The sequence below is a fragment of the Salvia miltiorrhiza genome, unplaced genomic scaffold (genome assembly GCF_028751815.1).
Source record: "Salvia miltiorrhiza cultivar Shanhuang (shh) unplaced genomic scaffold, IMPLAD_Smil_shh original_scaffold_305, whole genome shotgun sequence".
Lineage (NCBI taxonomy): Eukaryota > Viridiplantae > Streptophyta > Magnoliopsida > Lamiales > Lamiaceae > Salvia > Salvia miltiorrhiza.
The window spans coordinates 175252-196215 of NW_026651524.1; the positions used below are offsets into that span (position 1 = coordinate 175252).

The following is a 20964-nucleotide window of genomic DNA, read 5'->3' on the forward strand; positions in this document are numbered from 1 at the left end:
GGACATCAGGGCGAAAATCCACCGTATCATCCCAATAATAGGAATCATCCAAATTTTTCCTATTCAAATCTCAACAATGTTGTGCAGCCTCCACCTGGGTTTTCTGTGTCTAGTGGAGGAGTTATAAATGAGCCGAAGAAGGGATCGCTTGAGGATATGATGCAGCAGGTTTTAACAGAAGTGTCTAGTATGAAGACAACTGTTAATACAAGGATGACCAATTTGGAGTCTCAAGTGGGTCAAATTGGAAATAATTTTTCAGCACTGTCCAAGCAAGTGCAGATATTGGAGACTCAAGTTGGTCAGATGGCCAACCAAGCAGCTGCGCAGCACAAGCCAGGCCAATTTCCTAGCAACACTCAGTTCAATCCGAAGAGCCAACATCAACAGCCTCAGCAAAATCAGCAATGTCATTCCATACGGGTGGTTGATAGTTCATGTGAGGATGAAGGTATTTCTGTTTCTCCCCCTCTTCCATTCCCGAGGCCAAGATTAGATGAGCAAAGCTCCAAATTTTTGGAGACATTTAAGAAGTTGGCTGTGAATATTCCTTCCGTGGAGATCTTGAGAAACAAGCCAAATAAGGTGCAAATTGTGAAGGCTGTGATGGAAAAGAAGAGTGCATTCAATGAATTTGAGGAGGTGCTCGCAGTGAAGGAGTATCAGTTGGCTCCAAAGAGAGAAGATCCGGGCAGCTTCAATATTCCTGTGAAGATTGGAAAGTCATTGTTTGAGAAAGTGATGTGTGACACCGGAGCAAGCATAAATGTCATACCTCTCAAAGTGTATAGGAAGTTGCAGCTGGGGAATTTGAAGCCAACTAACAAGACAATTTAGCTTATTGATAAGTCTTGCTCTAAACCTCTAGGAGTTGCGGAAGATGTGCTTGTGAAGGTGAGTGATTTTTTCTTCCCAGTTGACTTTGTAGTGTTGGATATTCCGGAGGATCCAAAGATGTCTTTGCTGTTAGGGAGACCTTTCCTTGTCACATGTGGAGCAAAGCTAGATATGCAAAGGGGGACGATGACTTTGGGAGCCTATGGGGAAACTGTGATTTTCAAGAAACCTCCACCAAAGGAAGTTCCCCAGAATGAAGTGGTTAATTTGGCTGACAATTTTCTAGCAAATTCGGAGGATGAAGAGGTTGAGAAGAATGAGCTGCCCAAGTATGAAGCCAAGAAAAAGACTCCAAAACCAAAAGAAGTTCTGACTTTTGAGATGTGTTTATTTTTGGAGCATGATGGAGGGTCTTTGAAAACCCATACCCCCAAGAAGAAGAAAGTGAAATTCCGGATTTTTCGGAACAAGAATGAGAAGGGGGCAATGCTTGTGGAGGATGTTCGAGCCAAGAGAAGTGTTTTGGTGGAGAGAGCACCCAAGAGTAGAAAAGCTTTCCAATGGTTAGAGTGCTGTTTCCGACCTCCATGAGTTTTTGAGTATCGTCGAGCTCTAGACGTTAAATTAAGCACTTGTTCGGAGGTAACCCAACCGTTTTTATTTTGTTTTTCTTTATTTTAGTTTCGTTTTGTTTCTTTTTGTTTTGTTGTTTTGTTTGGGGTTTTAGTGCAGTGTTGAGCTTGGAAGATGAGGGAACTCGCGCTTTGTTCATACTACCACCATGGAGCATGTTTTTCTGTGAGTAGTGACACACATATCATCATCCCTCCAAACTTATTTTCGAACTTATGTTCTGTAATAAGTTTGGGGGAGGGGGTGAGAATAGATATGTGTATCACTTTTATCTTTTTGTTGGCTTTTTTGTTTATCTTGCTTGGTTGGTGGTGTGTGATTGTTAGCTCCATTAGATTTCTGGTGAGATGCCAATGATGATTTCTGTGAAAAAAAAATTGGAGTTTGATTTTCTTTAATGATTTGAGCATAATTGGAACTAATTTGCATAATTCTAGAGTGATTTTGACCTTGACTTTTAGACGTTGAATAAACCTGTGAGATTTTGAGCTATAACTGTTTATCATACACAGTTTATTCTTTGTTGTGAGTTTTGTCATGCATGTGGTGATCTTCTAGAACTTGCCATGGTTTCTGTCTCGAGGTTGCTGCTGTGCCCAGGATTAAGAGATGATTTTAGGCCATCTTTTGTTAGCCACGTTTTTTTCCCAAACACTGTCCTTAACGAAAAATTATCCTTTGTTATCCACTTTGAGCCTATTTAGCTTTTATTCTTTAGCTGGATGATAGGGGGTGATGTAGTATATGGGGATCTTTATGTGGTGATTGTTCAAAGTGGGTTGTGAAAAAGAAGGGATGATATTGTGCTACTATTTACTCTTATAAGCTCTAGAAAAGTTGTGGAAAGAAAAGAAAAGAAAAATGAAAAAAAAAATCGTTGAAAAAAAAAGAAAAAAAGAAAAAGAAAAAGAAAAAATATAAAGTCAAGTGTTTATGGAGAGCATAAAAAAGTGTTTAGTTCTGTTTTGTGATGATTAAATCCCTTGAGTTTTGTTGATTATGGTGGCATAGTTGGGAGGAAGATGAAATTTATTCCATACTTGATTTGTGAAGCTATAAGGTTGGTGTTATTAATCTATTTGAGTCACTTAGCCTATATTTCCCTACCTTAACCAATGTCCCTACATTATAACCCGAAGAAAAAGACCTTTTTGATCTTAGTCCTGGCACACTTTTAGCGATGGAGATTGTAGACGATTGGCAAGCCTATGGTAAGAGATCTGCATTGCATTGCATTCGATGAGAGCATACACGTCCTATTCCATCAAATTGAGAGTTGAGTGATACACATACCTTGTGAGATTCAATTGTTTGGAATGTCAAGGTGGATTTTTCTATTGGTTGTGTTTATTGGTGAATTTTGTGCTTAATTATTGAGGATTTGAGAATTCTATCATTCTTTATTTTTCGGAGGCATCGATGAACTAGATTTCTTACCCATTCGTGTTATTGATTGTGTTCTTCTCATTATTCGAGGACGAACAATGGATTAAGTTTGGGGGAGTTGATAACACTCATGTTTCCATGGTTTTTAATGTTCATATGATGTTAATTTTATAGGAAATTGAGTGTTTGATGATTGTTTTGTGCTTAAATTGCTTTATATTGTGAAATATGTTACTTGCTCGTACTTTGATGAATTTTACAGAAATATGAAGTTCGAATTTGGACTGTTGATCTTAATGAAAGTTGTAGTTCGTCTCGATACAAGTTCGTAGGCGCAAACGGTTCGCAAATCAGAGTTCGGACGAGAAAGATATGGCCGAAACAAGAAAGTCGCGCGCAGTAGTGAATAGTGCCCGACGGGAATTTCCGAATTTTCGGGATTTTGCGGGTTTTTCGGATTTTATCAGTATTTTCGAGCTCTATACTGTATTTATGCCTTGTGCCTATATATATGTCCTCTTTTAACCTATTCAGGGTTCCTTTTTAGTTCCAAACTTTTATTTTTCAATTTCATAGCTTTAGAATTTATTTCTTTCCAGTTTTTTTCTGCTTGGATTGGATTTCCACAAGATTGAAGATTCAAGCTGCTACAATTCTTCTTATTCAGTTTTTTATATAATTCAGTTCTTCCAATTGTTGTTCTTTTAATTATGTTTATGTTTTATTTTATCATGTCTGGCTAGTTTCGTTTAATTGATTCTAGGGTTTGTAAATAGTTGATTGAATTTATATGATTTATTTGTTAATACCTTTGTACCTTCCAGTTTATGATTCATAATTCCTGGTGCTTAATTTCTTGTGAATTATCTGATCAATAGTTTGCATGTTTAGCTATTCGGTTTGAGACCTAGCGGAGATAACTGCTTAGCGGATTCAGGAATGTATGATATGATTTTAACCTTGAGACCTAGCGGAGATAAGTGGATCATAGGGAGCTATTCTTAGGAGCTATTGGGAGTTAGTAGATTTTCTTGAGACCTAACGGAGATAGATAATTTACTAATCTACGATCGTTGCTGCTCTAGCGAGAGTGATTGATTAATTAAGTGATCTCTCATCATAACTGGATTAAATTGGTACATATGATTAATAGATTAATTGCATAGATTTAGTTAATGAATTTACTGCCCTAGGATCAGTTGTCTTTTATTAATTGAGTTTTCTATCCTATTTTATTTGGTTTGTTTTGATTTAAGTTATCTACTCCATTCTTATTTGTGATTGCCTGAATATTACTAGGGTTTAGTTAGGATTACTTAAGGTGATTCGTCATAATAGTCTCTGACGTTACTAGCTTGGATACAAAATGGAAAATGTCATATACAATTAGGGTCCGTTTGATTTGCAGTTTATGATTGATTATGATTAAAATTATCTTGAGAAATTAGTGTGGATTAGTGTGAATTTATATTATTTCATGGGTGTATGATATCATGGCTACTTAATCCTATATTGTGTTTGATATCCATAGGATTATGTTGGATTATATTATCTAATACCAAAACTATCCTCATATAATTTTAAAAATACCATGTGTGTCCACCATTACTTGGGCATTTGCATCGATATGCGTGAGGAAGGGTAGCAGAATTTTTATCCAACTTCGCAGTACTGAAGTTATCCGAGGGGGGGGGTTAGTAGTATGGGTTATTCCCACAAAATAGTACATAGAAGTGGGATTAAGTAGGAGTTGATCACATTAATATAACATGATATCAAACATCTCACCAATCTGTATTAATTTAATTTATCCTACCTATGAACCCATATCAAACAGGTCCTTAGTGTAAAAGTTGGCTCTCATTGGCTCATTGAAGAACATTAATATTTCTTAGTTGTATAATTTGAGATTATTGTAATGACTATTGAATTTTAGATTTATGTTACACTTGTGTACTTTGATTTGTGGTTATTATTTATGAAATTAGTTGGATATTATTTTATTAAAGGATTATTGAAAAAAATATTATTTTATATTATAGTCTACGACTACGGTTTTAAAGTCGTATAAACATATTGTAGGCGCTAATCGACCACGATTTTAAAATTGTGGTCTATTACCGCCCATCCACCACAATACAGTTTACAACAATTTTTTATTTTATTTTTTCACTTTTGCGATTATGGTTTTTTACACTAATTTATTAGTATTTTTCTTGTAGCGAAATAAAATTGATAGGGTACAGTATGATTAAATTATTTGAATTGATTAATTGCAATGTAGAATAAATTAAAGGATTATAACTAGAATATAGCATAATACCGAGATCGCCACTTATTCAAATTGACTTGAAACGGCAAACACAAATGACCAAATTACCACTTAGTCTATTGCGGATATTCATTTATAGACGTAAGAAAACAAAAACTTTCAAATAGTCAATTTATTTTGTCAGATCAGTACAGTTACACATCAATTTCCATTAATAAAAACAAACAAAAAAAATAAACAAATAATGTTTTAGCTAAGGGTAGAAAGTAAAATAGATTTATTACCTCACGATGAGATAATTGAACTTATTAAGAATTCATGATCCTTAAATCATAAAACAAAATCAAAATTGACGACGCATAACAACGTTATTCATTAGAGAAAAATAACATAAATGAAACCTAATTCTTATATATGTAAAATATATAAAAAATGAAAAAGAGTTGCTGCCAACTTCACAAGGCTTCTGGCTGTCCAAGTCCAACGTTGCGAAATTCACAAGAAATAAAATATCTACAAGTTTTCATCTCTTAGTATCGTTGATTACTCTTTAAGTCCAATCTTGAGATGTTTACCTTCAATATACAATCCTGAAGTTCATTGTGGAAAAAATGTCCAACTACCTAGTTGTTCTTATGTTAATGTCAATTTTGATAATTAAGTACCCTAAACCTACTCTAAAATCAAACATCACCCAAAGTATACACGAAAGATGACAATAACATTAATAAAGAGTTATTTGTGATTTAGACCTAACACTAGTACGGTCATTCGTGCGATGCACGACAAGCATTGAAATTAAACGATATATTTAAATTAATAAATATAAATTTTTTTAAAATAAAACAAAATAAAATAATCCACATCAAAATAAAATCATAAATTTGAAAATATAAATTTTTTATTTTGTATAAAGCGTAATGATAATTAAAGTTATTAAATAAATTTCAAAAAATCGATAATAAAATTAGCATTACACGTTATTATAGAGTACTACACGTCATAATAAATAAATAAATATTTTCATACAGAAATATAAATAAAAAAAATTTAAATTTTAATAAAGAGAGAAAATAAAATATTTGATTTTTTTCATAATTTATTCATTTAAAATTCATTTTTCATGACTTTTTATACTATATTAAATTTAAAATGCATATCGAATATTTTTTTCTTCAAATGTGACCATGTTTAGAAGAGAATTAAAATATAAAAAAAATTGTGAAAAAATTAATGGCAGAGGAGAGAGAGAAAAAAGAGTGGGAAGAAATGGAGGGAAAAAACTCATCTTTTATATATTATATAGATAGATTTGAAATTTAACAATAAAAGATCCAACTTCAAATTATTTTTTGCAATTTAGACATCCAATTTTTTGCGCAAGATTGGAGTTGAAATCAAGATGGTAAGAGCATTGGCATCGCTTCTCCTCGATGCCTTACTCGAACTCGAGTAGCCACTCGAGTAGGCGATGCAAGTGAGTGCTACTCGAGTGCTACTCGAGTTATCGAGTATACTCGATAATTTCTTTTTTTTTTCTTTTTTTTTTAATTCTCTTCTTCTCTTTAAAAATTTCTCTCTCCTCTTTAAAAACTAAAAAAATCAAGTAGGCTATCAAGGAACCCCAATGCAGCACTACCTACTCAATAACACAAACACTATCAAGTAGGCTATCAAGGAGGCTATCAAGGAGGTCCCAATGCGGATGCTCTAAGCAATGCCAAATTTTAGAATTGATTGAGAGCTATATTTAGACTGTCATACGATCACGAAGTCTATTATTTAGACTGTCATCTTCTTTCTAAAAGTACTAAGTGACGAAGATTCATTGCGCATGTAATGAAGACTGATGAATGATGTTGAGAATGTAATAAAAATTAGAAAAAGAAAAATTTAACGACGGAGAAGGAAGTCCACAAAATGAAGTAGTGAAGGTAATTTCTTGTAGAGAGAAGAGTCCGAATTTTAGAAATTGTTGGCACTTCCATGTCACGTTTCATCAAGTTGCTTAATTTAATGCAACATCTACTTTGATAGCTTTAATTTAATGCAACATCTACTCCTACTACAACAACTCATAACTACCAACTTGAGTAGATAACCACTAACTTATTCATCAAAATTTGACGTTCATGACATCAATCATCACCACCACGCATGAAAATAAATTAAAATCGGGAGGAGGATAGTTGGCTGTGAAATTTGCTGGGTACTCACAATCAAAGCTTAATTAGAGCTTTCAATGGCCAAATTGATACAGGCTAATGAAATACTGTGTGTGTGCACCATGTATTGTTATCTATGAAATGAAATCATCTCTTCTCCTATTGTCCGCCCTTGAATTCACCACTTAATAAAACTAAACAAAAATCTCAAATATAGAGAAAATTTGAAGGCAAAGTCCGACAAGGAAGGAAAAAATGATATCGCTATATTCCGTAAAAATATTTACAAGCCTTGTGCCAAATATGTTTAGGAATATGGACAATAACACCATCTCAAAATCTCATTCATGAAATTATCGAATTGAATTAAAATTTGGATACCCAAAATCCGTAGCTATCGTATTTGCAGATGAATCTCTTGCAAGAGAAACGATTGAGGGCTGCTGCTGCTGCTATCCTTCCTCAACGATCTCTTCCCACTCAACGACAACGACCTCTTCATCGCCCTATAAATGCTCGAATTCGACGCACACGACAAATCCATCGAAACCGATCTCCTCACACCACCCCGCAATTCTGCCGGATTCCGCTGCGGGCTGCTCGAGCTCGCCTCGGCTCGACGCGAATTGGCCTCGCCGGCGACGATGGCGGCGCGGCAGACGGGACAGTTCTTATGCGATCGGAGCCACGTGTCAATGCAGTCGAGGTGGAAGGCGTGGCTGCACTTGGGGAGCAGCCGCACAGCCTCGCCGTCGCGGAAGTCGTTCAGGCACACGGCGCAGTCGTTGCCGTCGACCAGGCCGTCGGCCTTACGGTACGGGAACGACGCGATGGCGTCGATGGCCGTCTGGGGGAGGCCCACGGTGCGGATGTACCAGATGGGGTGGTCCACCATCGGGCCCTGGTTCTCGTCGGCGAAATTCGTTCTCGAAGGTTCCATAGGCCCTAGATTTCTCCGGCGCCGGTATCTGGCCAGGGTCAGGTAGGAGAGGACTAGGAATGCCACTCCCAGAACGCAAAGCATCAGAATCAGGACCGTCGGAACGTGGCTTTTGATCGGATTGGGATCGGCAAATTGGGGCGGCTGAGGGAGTAGTTGTGGTGGAGGCGGTGATAGGTAGCAGTTTTCGGGGCAAACGTAGCATAAGTAACAATCGGTGGCATAATTTGTGGTGAAATTATTGGGTTCTGCAATTAGGATTTTTCTGTGATGAAGGGCGGCCATCATAAGTGAAGAATTTCAAAGGAAAATCATAGTATTTGGATTCATGGGAAAAAATGAATTGATTAAAAGGTTTCAAGGGGAGAAGGTGGGAGGTTTAGTTGAATAGATTAATTAATTGATTAGTATAAAGCGATTACGTAGAGAGGTGGGGCATTGCGCCACCAACTTTCCAAACTCAAGCCCCACAATACGTTGTAGTTTTGTGATGGTTAATTCGGTGATTCAGGTAAAAAGCTTTCTTCCTATTAAATATGGAACACCACAAACATTATTCCTTTAATTCTTACAACTATGAAACTATACAGATGATGTTTGACATATTCAATACTCAATAGTCATCTTCCAAATAGGATCCTACTTGAATTTGTTTTAAGGAAACTGTCACTCACAACTACACACATGCCTCTTGTTTTTTTCCCACCTCCATTCCAGTTCAGTATTTTATACTAGCATTGACTTTGTTACATATTTTAGGATAAATTAACTTGTCCTAAAACTTTATTGTTTCGAATTTGTTTTTGTAGCAGAGCTCATTACACACAAGAATTTCTTCAGCAACTTATTCTGAGCAACATCTCCATGTGTAAAAAGGGAGCAACCTAATTCACGCCTTAACACTTCCATTAACGAAATAAAAAATAAATTTCTCCTCTAATAAGGTTTTAGGTTGGGAAAATGGAGTAGCATTACTTGGTACATGGTAACTGAAGGTCTTGTGTTTTGTCAATTTGTAATGTAGCAATTCTATAAAAGGCCTACGTCGATTATACACAAGTGTATCACTATAAATAGAATACTTGTGGAGTAATTTGGACGTATTGGTTATTAACTACACTAGCACGGGAGTGTGATGCACGGACATAATAAATTTATAACTTAAAAAAATAAATTATGTAAAACCACTAATATATGGTCTTTTATGAAAAATTACGTATATTAAAATACTATAAAATTTACATACAAATAAAATACTACAAAATTTACATATAGAATTTGTAATGGTGATACAAAAATATGTTCTCTCTGTCCCGTAAGAACACATATTCTATTTTCGCCTATTTCATAAGAGTGTATCACTTTTATTTCGGGACATGATCTCACTTTTTCTCTTTTTAACCACAACCATTTATTTACAGTCAACACATTATCTACCAACAATTTCTTAAATCTGTGTCATCTCATATGTAATACACGCTTACAGAACATAGATAATAATTCACCACAAAATATATTGAATATCAATAGTGTTACAATGCAATTTCAAATTTGTTGCATGACTTTTGAATAAATAAAAAAATTAAATAAAGATATCTTGCTCATTGTCGATTTTTTATTTAATTATGCTGTCTCTCTTTTGATTTTTTGGTCATGAAAATTTTCAGGTGTCCCTTTTTTTTAATTATCAAAATTCAATAAAATTGGTAAAAAGGAAAAGGAAATTCGAGTTGGACCTTTTATTGCCTAATGATATTAACATATGCCAATATTTAATATTGAAATTTATTGGTATTTTTTTTTGTTTTGAGGAGGAAATTTATTGGTATTAACTAATGAAGTTATAAGGCAAATTTTAAGCCCCCTAATTAAATTATTGTAAAGGATAAAAAAATATGCCAAAACAAAACAATTCTTAAATTTTCGTCATTTCAACAAAAACTCAGCATATTAATATAATTTGTTTAAGTTCATTTTTATCTAAGGATGAGAAAAGAACTTTGAATTAAAAAAAATGCAGATTAAGAAATATCTAAACTAAAAAGTATACTATGAAAGTTGGTAAATCTATATATAATATAAAAAAGGAGTTTGTTTACCTCCAATTTTTTATCTCTCCTCATAAACTTTCCCTCCAAATTTTCTATCTTTTTTTTTAATTCTTTTTAAAAATCATTAATTTCTATTATAAAAATAATGCTCAAAATGGATGTTAAATTAAAGATTGTGAAAAGATCTTTAATTTGAATATCGTACTCTATTTTCATGTATTTTCGTTTATTGGTGACAAACATAAGGATATGTCATTTTTTTTCCTTTTAAAAAAGTTTACATGATTTTTAATTATAATTATTTAAACTACAGTCATTTTTAATGCAATTAAGGGAGGAGGAAATTTGTATTAATTTTAATATGAATTTGTAAATAAAGTATTATAGTTATATATCTTAAAATTAGAATTTAAAATATTAGTTATATATCTTAAAATTAGAATTTAAAATATTATATATATTTATTTAATTATGTGTACAAATTATGTATTTATTTATATAACAATTTAATATTATACGATTTGGACTTTTACGAGCTAAAATTATTATATTAAATGACGGCTATTAATTTAGTTATATTGATGCTTTAGTGTAATCGTAGCCTGTGCATCGCACGGGAGAGCGTACTAGTTTGAAATAAAAATGCACTTATTTATTATTTTTTATGAAAAATCTTGTAAGACATATAGTTGGGGGATTCAAATGGTTGGAAACTACATTTTCAGTGAGAATCTAAAAATAATGTATTGAACTTAATTATAAAGTTAATATTCCATAATTTGTATCTATCTACAAAAAAAAATTATAGCACAAAAAGAAATTATAAATAACTCATAGAATTTTAACAAATGAATAAAGAGATAATACATATACTTCCCACATTTCATAATAAAATTTACATCATTTACACAATTATGTTTCCATGATTTCACAAAATATTTTAACACAAATAATAAAACAATTTTTTTTTTTGAAAGAGCTAACTTCCTTTTTCAAAAATCCTGTAGTATAAAATACTAAGAGAAAGGAGAGAGAAAAGAAAATAACTTTGAAACTTTTAATTTGAATAAAATTCTTATTTTAAACTTATTTTTTATATATTACATATCAAATTAAAGTTTTTGTCATGATCTTTAATTTGATATGTATATTGAATACATTTAATTAATCAAAATGAATTTTTAGAAAAAACAAAAATTCTTAAAATGAAAAGAAACCGAAAAATAATTTAAAAACAAAAAAACAAATAATGAAAAAGTAGAATGAAAATATGGTCAACCCATCATCTCCATTTTTTATGCAACACGTTTTTTTTTTTTAATTAATGGAATTTTTTGGTTATATATAGATTTGAGTTTTGTAAAAATTATGACTTTAATTTCTCCATTATTTACAAAATTGCCATCTAAATCAATTTGAAATTGATTCAAATTGGAAACTCCTTTTTTAATATACTAGTGTACCTCCCGCACTATGCGCGACGAATATAATGTTAGACACGTGTAATATTGAGTTGGATATTTGATTACAACAAATTTATGAAAAAAGTGAAGAAAATCGAGCTAAGAGCTAAGAACAAAGAAATTGAGTGTGCAAAAAATATGAAAAAGAAGATAGCATTTGTTTATTTGATTTCCTCTTATGGAAGGACTTATCTACATTTAATCTTAGTAATTTTATACCAAATTTATTATTTGCAAAGTGATCTAATATTTTAATATAACTTAAGTAATTCATATAAAAAATATAACATGTGTCTATATATAGGTATAATATCACTTATGTAGGGAGTTTATATAATTATACAAATTAAATCAGATTTATCATATAAAATAAGTTGTCTATGAATTCACTATGTAAATTATGAATTTGCTGTAAATGATTTACACATAATCATCTTTATTCATAAGTAACTATTTTACTAATAAAGTACATGACTTATTCATTTCAAATTTATTTTTTATAATTTTCACATTAAATTTAAGATCTTGTCATGATCTTTAATTTAACAACCATGTTGAATATTTTTCCATGAATTGAAGTTGAAGGTATTTTTAAAAAAAAATCAAAGAGAAAAAAGAGAAGAAAAAATAGAGAGAAAATTTAGTGGAAAAAAGTGAACATTAATTTTTTTTCCCTATATTATACTATATAGATAAGATTTGTGCTATTTGTTAAATAAGAATTGTTTTAAATACTTGTGTATGATATGTAGTTGTACTTCAAATTTATAGTTAATATCTTGTTTGTTCATATATAGTATAATTAAGTATTTATTATTTAATTAATTCAATAAAAATATTATTTAATATTCAATTAGTTCAATTTATTTAAAGATATAACACTTGGCTGCACTTTTTGTTTAGGATATTCACTGCACTTTAAAAGTTAAATTATTTCATATTGTTCTTAATTGCAACTATTTAATGTTTTTCTTTTGGAATAGTCGATTAAAAATATTTTGAGTATTAAATTTGTTGGTTTGTTTGGAAGTTGCGATTTTATAGGAGCATAGGAGATTAGCATGCAGCGTTAATTCTCACACTGCTTTATAATTTTTCACTCAAATTTCAATTATATCCTTCTAATTGAATTTATTTACATTTACTTTGCTCTTTATATATATAAAGATTTGTCTTTAAGAATTTGACATATGACTTCTGTTCTCTTCTATATGATACATCTGTGCATAACCCTCTCTATTAGTCTTTTTTGCTTCTTATCTAAACATGACATTAAAGACTAAGGACTTATAGACACAATTAAAACTCAAAAATCAAATGTAATCTTTTTTTCATTTTTTTTAGGGGAAAACCATAGAATCATATTATTTCAAATCACGATGAACAATATCTGTAAGTCAGGAGGGGAATTCCTGCTTCCAGATCATTACACCATCAGACCAAGCAGCGAAATTTGCTAAACAATGAGCGGCTCTATTCGCCTCACGACGAACATGCCTAAAATCAAAAACAATTTTCTCCTTCGCAAACATAAACGCCTCAAATAAATCATCACATAAAGAATCCACTCCCATGTAGTCTTCGTGAACCACATGCACCGCCAACATCGAATCGAAGTACACCACAACCGGGCCAAGATCATTCTCTAAGCAAAAATCGATACCCAAAAGCATAGCTTGCAATTCGCCCATAAGGATAGTCTCCGTCCGCCCAACTCTGTGAGCAGCAGCTACAAGAATTGCACCAGTCCAGTCACGAACCAAACCCCACGTCGGCAGCTCCACTAACGTCGTGCAAAGAGAAGTCAACATCCAACCGGAGAATGTCGTGGCGAGGAGGAATCTAGCGACTATCTCCTTCACGCGGTAACAACCTGTGAACTCCAAACACCTGCTCTCTAGCTTTCTTGAAGGCTGCCAGATAGTGCTCTCCTCCACAAAGACTCTCAAACTATGGAGAAGAAACCTTTCCATGCTTAACATCGCATAACTAGTGCCAAGTACTCCATAAGCTCATACAAAAGAGCTCAAAACCCTCCATATCCATCTTCTCAAGTATCAATTTGCAATCTCTTCAAGGGATAATAATCTGCATTTCTTCAAAAGATACCACTAAAACCGAGCTCTTCCAAGCCTGAATCAAACTATCACAAAACAAGAGGCAATGAACAGTAGAACCCCAATCTCGGCAACACCATGAACACACACCATTAACAGGAATATGATGGCGGGCCAAGTTAGAATCTGTAGCGATTAAATTTTGAGTAGCTCGCTAAATAAATATCCTAACTTTTGGATGAATATTAGCAAGCTAAATCGAGCTCCACCATTATTTTTGAACCTCCGACGTAGTAGCGGAATTCGGGCAGAAGTACCCAACGGCTACAATATAACCTGACTTGACCGAAAAATTATGCTTCTCATCATGAACCCAGTACCAATCATCCTCATTCCCCAACCTTGATAAGGGTACAGATTCAATAGCAGCCACTTCAAAATGGAGGAAGGAATTAGCGAGCTTTTCCTTATCCCAAGTTCCATTCTCAATAAACTCTTCAACCATAATATCAGAATTGTTCCCATTAGAGCAAGCTGGAACACCTCTACCATGCATAGGAATCCACTGGTCCTTAAACGCTCTAATCTGTTTTTCGTTACCAACCCCCCATTTCAGGCCACCTTTGAGAAACTCACGTCCCCAAGTTATAGAACACTAGGAATACGACGAATTACAAGAGAGTCGGGCGTTAAACAAGTCACCATGTCTATAATACCGCCCTCGCAGCACCCTAGCAACCAACGAATCCAAAAATTTCAACAGCCACCAGATAATTTTCGAAAGCCCAAGCCTTCTTTCGACTTTTGTAAACAAAGTTTGTCCTAAGATGACCAGTGCATTAATTTTCCGAATTTCGACTTCCCCCACTAGAAATTCGAGCATGCCCGTTCAATATCCGAACAAATAGCCATCGGAACTTTAAAACAACTCATGGTATAAGTGGGTATAGCTTGAATAACTGATTTAATAAGTATCTCCTTTCCCCCAGCCGAGAAGAACTTATTCTTCCATGAGCTAAATTTCTTAAACACCCTCTCTCTAAGGTTGTCGAACTGGACTCGCTTTTGGCGGACAATGAAGGTCGGGAGTCCGAGATAAAGAGAGTGACCTGAGGTCTCACAAATGCCCAACATATCCACAACCATCTCAATATCACGCCGATTAGTGCACGAGCTAAAAGACACAGCCGACTTCTCTAGATTCACGTACAAATTCAGAATGTTCTTAATACACCGCACCCCTTCCACTGTAGCTTTAAAGAACAAAAGGTTGTCATTGGCAAAAAATAGGTGAGAAATCGATGGACTAAGCTTAGCCACCCTGACCCCTTCCAAAAGTTGACGTCGCTCATGATGACACAAAGCGGCAGACAGGCCTTGAGCACATATCACGAAAAAAAATGGAGACAATGGGCAGACTTGTCGAATTCCTCTCGAATGAGTAAGAGAACCATATACCTTGCGGTTAATAACAAATGAAAACGTCACCGACATCACACAATCCATAATAATCTCAACCATAGAAGTAGGAAAGCCCAACCGAATCAACATAGCCTTAAGAAAGCTCCATTCTACTCTGTCATAAACTTTTTTTGGTTCCGTAACCAATGCATACACTCATAACCCACCAAAATATTATCGGAAATCATTCTACCTAGGACAAAAGCGCTCTGAGAATCATTAATCACACTTCCCAGCACACTCCGAATGCGATTCGCCAACGCCTTAGTGACAATTTTGTAAAGAGTATTACATAGGCTGATCGGGCAAAAATCACTCACTTTCTTTGGTGCCGAGATTTTAGGAATAAGGACAATGAGAGTTTTATTCCAATCCTTAATGTTTCCACCACCATTCAGAATCTGAAACACTTCTTTAGTCACTGCTCCACCAATTTCACCCCAGTACTTGTGAAAGAAAATCGGGGGAAAGCCGTCCAGTCCTGGTGCCTTATGGGGGTTCATTTGAAAAATAGCTTTCCGGACCTCTACTTTAGTAAACGGTTCAGCCAAACATTTGATCTCGTCCTCCTCAAAATGCGACGTAACAAGGTCCGTGATAGCAGAAACTTGGGTCGGTTGAGGGCGGTCTGAATTAAACAGCTCGGAAAAATAATTCTGGACAATCATCACCTTCACCCTATCAACTTTTTGTAAAACCCCATGTTGGTCAAGGAGAGACATGATTGTCTTCTTTTTCTTTCTCGCTGAAGTAAACGTGTGGAAATATTTTGTATTTCTATCACCGAAACCCAACCAATTAGCCCGCGACCTTTGCTTCCAGTGCAGCTCCTCTGCTTCCAACATACGATCAATCTCCACATCAAGAACTACTAAATTCGCCGACGTGGATTTAGAGGCTCCTGCATTTAAGAGTTTAACCGTTGCTGCCTCAACTCTTCAATCTCTTTTGTTGGGTTATCGAGCTCAGAGTTCTTCCATTTTTCTAGGTAGCTCTGGCACCAAGCTAGTCGTTGATGGATAGGTAAACCCCCACAAATACGCCATTCCATAAGCAAATTCGCTGTAAAGTTATCTGCCACCATCCATGTTGGGAAATAGAAGAAATATCCTATCCCAGTTTTGATGATCTCAAAACCCTTAGTTTTCTTTTATCTAGACTAGCCTCTTTATTTGAACTCAACTGTTAGAGTTCAATCTTTTAGCTATATTGGAGTTTATAGGTAACTAAAGTTTCTCCTTGTCAAAGACCGAAGAAACTGAAGACTGAAGACTTAGAAGATCAAAGTCCGACTGAAGATAGAACAACTGAAGGAAGACACTGGTGATACGAAGGACACCGTGAACTTGAGATGTTCAGTTAAACGGGAAGACAATTCAACTGAAGACAACGACTGCTCAAGCGAAGGACAAAAGCTCTAACTGATTCTTCAGTTAAACTTAAGTCTCACGTGCAAACACGTGTAAACAGCGGAGCTTCAACTTGAGCATATCAGTCAACATTCTTCATCAGACTGAAACACTGGTACCTGCATTAAATGCTCCTGCATTAAATGCTCCTGCATTAAATGCTCCTGCTACAGCATTAAATGCACCTGATATGAAGATCGTCCTTTCCAGTATACCAACTTTCATTTTTCGTGCTAAAATTCAGACGCACCCTACTCCAAGGACAAAAAGGATATATTCGGGACTTCACCTATAAATAGAGCTCGAGGAACGCCTTCAATCAGGACCGATTCAAAGACTTACGCTGAAGCTCTGTCAAAATCACAAGCTAACCTTGTCTTAGACAAAACTTTGAATCGAAGAAGAGAGTACTCAAACGTTATAAAATCAGTCTTACTGATTACCTAAACTCTCTTAGAAGTCTAGGCAACTCCTGTTGTATCCTAAGCCTAAAATCGATTACTTGAGAGCATGTTCTCAGTAATCTTAGTTGGAAGATTTCAAACCCCTTTTCAACCGAGCGAAAAGAGTGTTTGAGTAGAGAGGAGTTCAGACCAGTGCTCTGACTCCAGAGATCTTAGCCAAGCGTTGGAAAAGGCATTTGTGTGTCTTAGCGTGCTAAGAGTGAGCGAGAAATCCAACCCAGTGTGTTGGTACTGAAAATTTGATTTTCAGTTCAAGGTTTGCTGTGCACCCGTAAGCACAAGCCCATAGTGTTTGTCAGACTGATCATCTGGCCATGGACGTAGGAACTTGTTCCAAACCACGTAAAAATCCTTGTGTTCTTTATTTGCTTTAAGTTGTTCTTTCTCTGTGCAAAAGTCTATTTTTTAGTTTCTAAGTTTTTTTTGCAGATTTATATATAAAATTCGAAAAAATCAATAAAAATGAAATTTTAATTAAAAGGGCAAACCTGTCTCTTTTCAATAAAATTGATTAGCATTAGTATATTTTATTTTGCCGATGACGCCTTGTTCTAATGACAAAGTTGAGGCACACAAAGACTCTCCTTTGTGAGAGGTCTTGTGATATAAATACTTAGGATGCGTTCTTTTTGTTGTAAATTTATCATGAGAAAAAGAGGGATAAATAAAATTTCACCCTTTAAATCTTTTTTTTTCCTCTTCATTTCCTACAAAATATAATTTGACCCTTATTCATTCCTTCTTTTCACTACAAATGAGGGATAATATTATCCCTCGACTTTTGGTGTGATAATATTATTCTTCATTTGTAGTGAAAATGATGAATGTGCAAGAGTCAAATTCTATTTTGTATGAAACTGAATGGATAAAATTTTGTTCATCCCTTATTTTTTTTATGATAAATTTACAACTAAAGATAACACACTTTGTATTTTAGCATTAGTTGAACTGCATTATTTATTAAAAGATCATCAATATGAAAAAATGAAGATAAAATAGAGGTAAAACACCCATCGTTCTTTTATCCGTGTTGAGCCCTAATTCCCCTTCTCCGTCGTCTGCATCTTCAATTCCAGAGTTTGAGGACACAACAGCAGATTTAAGAAAAGGTATTTGTGGAAAGATGATTTCACCTTATATTTCTTTTTTATGGTGAAGATATTGAATGAATTTTGTTGGTGTGATTACTGAAATCCATGTTTATGCGTAAAATTGCTGAAATCTCGTCTGAAATTTTGAAATTGTTGCCGAAATCATGTTTATTTAAATATGCCTGTATCTCCCAATTCCTACATTCTCGCATCGGCTCAGAGCCGCCTCGCATCGCCTCAGTGCCTCCGCGCGTCGAGTCGGCCGCCTTACGCCGACGAGGCGTGTATACACAAAAATCTTACAGAGGCTCACATATTGGTGCGCTTCAGCGATTTTCACAACATTGCTCTGTTGTGTAGTAATTGAAAGGTGTGGTTTTAGGTTGTGCAGGATAAGGTTTGTTTTTGTCTTGCAACATTGCAGAGCACTATATTGGTATGTAGTGCACTCAATGGTTAGTTTCATTTCATATTTTGAGATTAGGGGAAATGTTGGATCACTTGGAATAGGCTATCTTGTTCACAAATTGAAAGTAAGTGTGAGATGTGGAACTTCATGAATGTTCACTTTCTTTGTAGTTTACCCTTTTTGTTTGGCCCCATATTTGGGACTATTAATCATGGAAGAGCAGGTATATTTATTGACTGCTGATAGTTTTGTAATTGTTGGTCTAGGATGGATAGCACCGTGGATGCGTCAGGGGAACCAATACCTACATCGTCGGTGTTGATGGCAGCTGCGAAGCATATAGGGATTCGGTGTCGTGGTGAGAACATAGCATTTTTGAAGTGCAAGAAGGATGATCCCAACCCCGAGAAATGCCTTGATAAAGGACGTCAAGTAACTGAATGCGTGCTTCATCTGTAAGTTAAAAATATGTTACTTGTAGAAAAGATGCAAGGGAGGTTATTTCCATGTATTTTTTACTGTATGATTTCATTCGCTGCCGAATTACGAACTTGTTAATCTTTGTGTTTATATAATTTTGGTTTCTGCTTCATTTGCAACTTGGCTTTTAACATAGATAGTATAATCTTGATGGCTATGCTTTCTCGCTGAGCTGCATTGTGATAGGGTAGTTATGCAAAAATTTCAGCTGCTACTCAATAATGATAAATTTTCTGGTTGAATGGTTACTCTGCTGATGTAGTATAAAGTCTTGCATATAAGTCCTACACTTCTTCCGAAATCTACTCATCTCCTGTCCCTTCGTCTGCCTTTCAAATCTTTTCCCTCTCTCTATCTATTTATTTTTCTTGAACCACCTTTTTTTCTGCTCTTTCTTTATTGATAGAGATTATGTTTGTTGGCATTCAGCGGCTTTCTTCATGGCCCTTACATGACCCCTCACCTGGAAAGACAGATAAGGTAGAAATGCAATACGAAACCATAATGAAAAGTTTGAATTGTCCTTACATATACAAATACAAGCAAACATTGAGTTTCTGAATAATTTTGTAGGAATATTAGAGGAAATATGTGCTTCTCAATTCACCATTGTAGATCCTATTTTTTAATTAAAAAGAAGTCACCATTGTAGATCCTTGATCTGTTTTCTTAAAAAAGTAACACCTGATTGTGTGCTAATCAATGGAAAATCTAACTGTTGCGTGTTTGTAGGCTGAGAGATCTCCACCAGAACTGCAACAAAGAAATGGATGCTTATGCTGGATGCATGTATTACCACACAAATGAATTTGAACTTTGTCGCAAGGAGCAGCAGTCGTTTGAGAAAGCATGTCCCTTCTGATAAGTATCAAGATCCTCCATCTTATGAGTTTGTGATAATAAAACCACCGTGCAGATTTTTCTGTTCAATCTACTTGAATTGATTTTTTCCTTTGTATGGTATCAGAAAACTCTTCCCTATTATGGATGGAATGCCATGCCCAGGGAACCTCTTTCCTATATCAAGACATGTTAAGCTTTTCGTTTTCGTGTTAGAGTTGATTTCCCTGATCTCGTTGCTAATATTCTCATATTTGTTTTGGTATGAAAGAGTACCGGGTGCAGTTGCTTTGTTCATTCTATTGGTATTAGTTGCTCATAGTTGTCAATAATATTAAGATTGAGGATCTGTGCTTTGAAAGAAGAAGATTGCATAAGTCAACTTTAGTTTTTTACTGAATTATAAACATGCTGATTGCTGATTCTTTGCTTTATACAGCTTTTTTTTTTGTTTAGGAAACTTTATACAGCATGTTGATAACTCTGTTTTTGGATTAGTTTATCATATAAAAAATGTTTTTTGCGCAAATTTGCCTCTAATATTTGAAGGTCCTATTTCTGTTTACATCTATTACATCTTAATAGCCCTGGCAATGAGAAGAATTTCATGAATATGAAATAGAGTTAATCATGTTTTGTGCCTCCACTTTTAGCATTTTTGACAAAATGTCCCAAATTTTTATTTTCTACTATTAAAAATTCTCAACTTCTAATGTTTTTAAAAAAATATATCAATTTTTCAGTTTTTATTCGAAACTTCCCAACGTTTTGTATATCGGAATATTTTTTGAAAAATGATAAAAGTTTGAGTTTTAAAATAGAAAATAAGAATTAGGAACATTTTGTGGAACATACTTTTAGTAGGAAACATAAAATATAATTAACTTATTAACTTCAAATACTATTAAACAAAAAAGGGAATACTCAAATTACATTTTCGCATAATCCGATTCTAACTGTTCAAAATAAAATTAGAGCCAAAATGGTGAAGAAATGAACAAATAGT

At 34.4% G+C, this 20964-nt stretch overlaps 2 protein-coding genes across 3 annotated transcripts; one reads left to right on the plus strand and one right to left on the minus strand.

Moving 5' to 3' along the window:
- Positions 1-7538: 7538 nt before the first annotated feature.
- Positions 7539-8998, minus strand: LOC131004024 (E3 ubiquitin-protein ligase RING1-like). Its single transcript, XM_057930593.1, has one exon. It carries the CDS (start codon positions 8519-8521, stop codon positions 7688-7690), a length of 834 nt encoding a protein of 277 aa, XP_057786576.1. The 5' UTR covers positions 8522-8998; the 3' UTR covers positions 7539-7687.
- An 8991-nt stretch (positions 8999-17989) lies between these two features.
- LOC131004025 (NADH dehydrogenase [ubiquinone] 1 alpha subcomplex subunit 8-B-like) lies at positions 17990-20255 on the plus strand. Of its 2 annotated transcripts, XM_057930594.1 has the most exons (4): positions 18089-18247; positions 18905-19093; positions 19548-19598; positions 19851-20255. In XM_057930594.1, the coding sequence occupies exons 2-4, from the start codon at positions 18906-18908 to the stop codon at positions 19978-19980; spliced, it is 369 nt and encodes a 122-aa protein (XP_057786577.1). In that variant the 5' UTR covers positions 18089-18247; position 18905; the 3' UTR covers positions 19981-20255. The 2 variants fall into 2 exon arrangements, with proteins under 2 accessions (XP_057786578.1, XP_057786577.1); XM_057930595.1 differs by lacking the exon at positions 19548-19598 and having other exon boundaries at positions 17990-18247.
- Positions 20256-20964: the final 709 nt, after the last annotated feature.

What these genes read in the sequence shown, in the direction of transcription:
- LOC131004024 (XM_057930593.1), bottom strand. Translation starts at nt 8,521, where the DNA reads ATGATGGCCGCCCTTCATCACAGAAAAATCCTAATTGCAGAACCCAAT.
- LOC131004025 (XM_057930594.1), top strand. Translation starts at nt 18,906, where the DNA reads ATGGATAGCACCGTGGATGCGTCAGGGGAACCAATACCTACATCGTCG. An exon ending in ACTGAATGCGTGCTTCATCT is followed by an intron (nt 19,094 to 19,547) that starts GTAAGTTAAAAA and finishes GTTGGCATTCAG; the next exon opens with CGGCTTTCTTCATGGCCCTT. An exon ending in CACCTGGAAAGACAGATAAG is followed by an intron (nt 19,599 to 19,850) that starts GTAGAAATGCAA and finishes GCGTGTTTGTAG; the next exon opens with GCTGAGAGATCTCCACCAGA.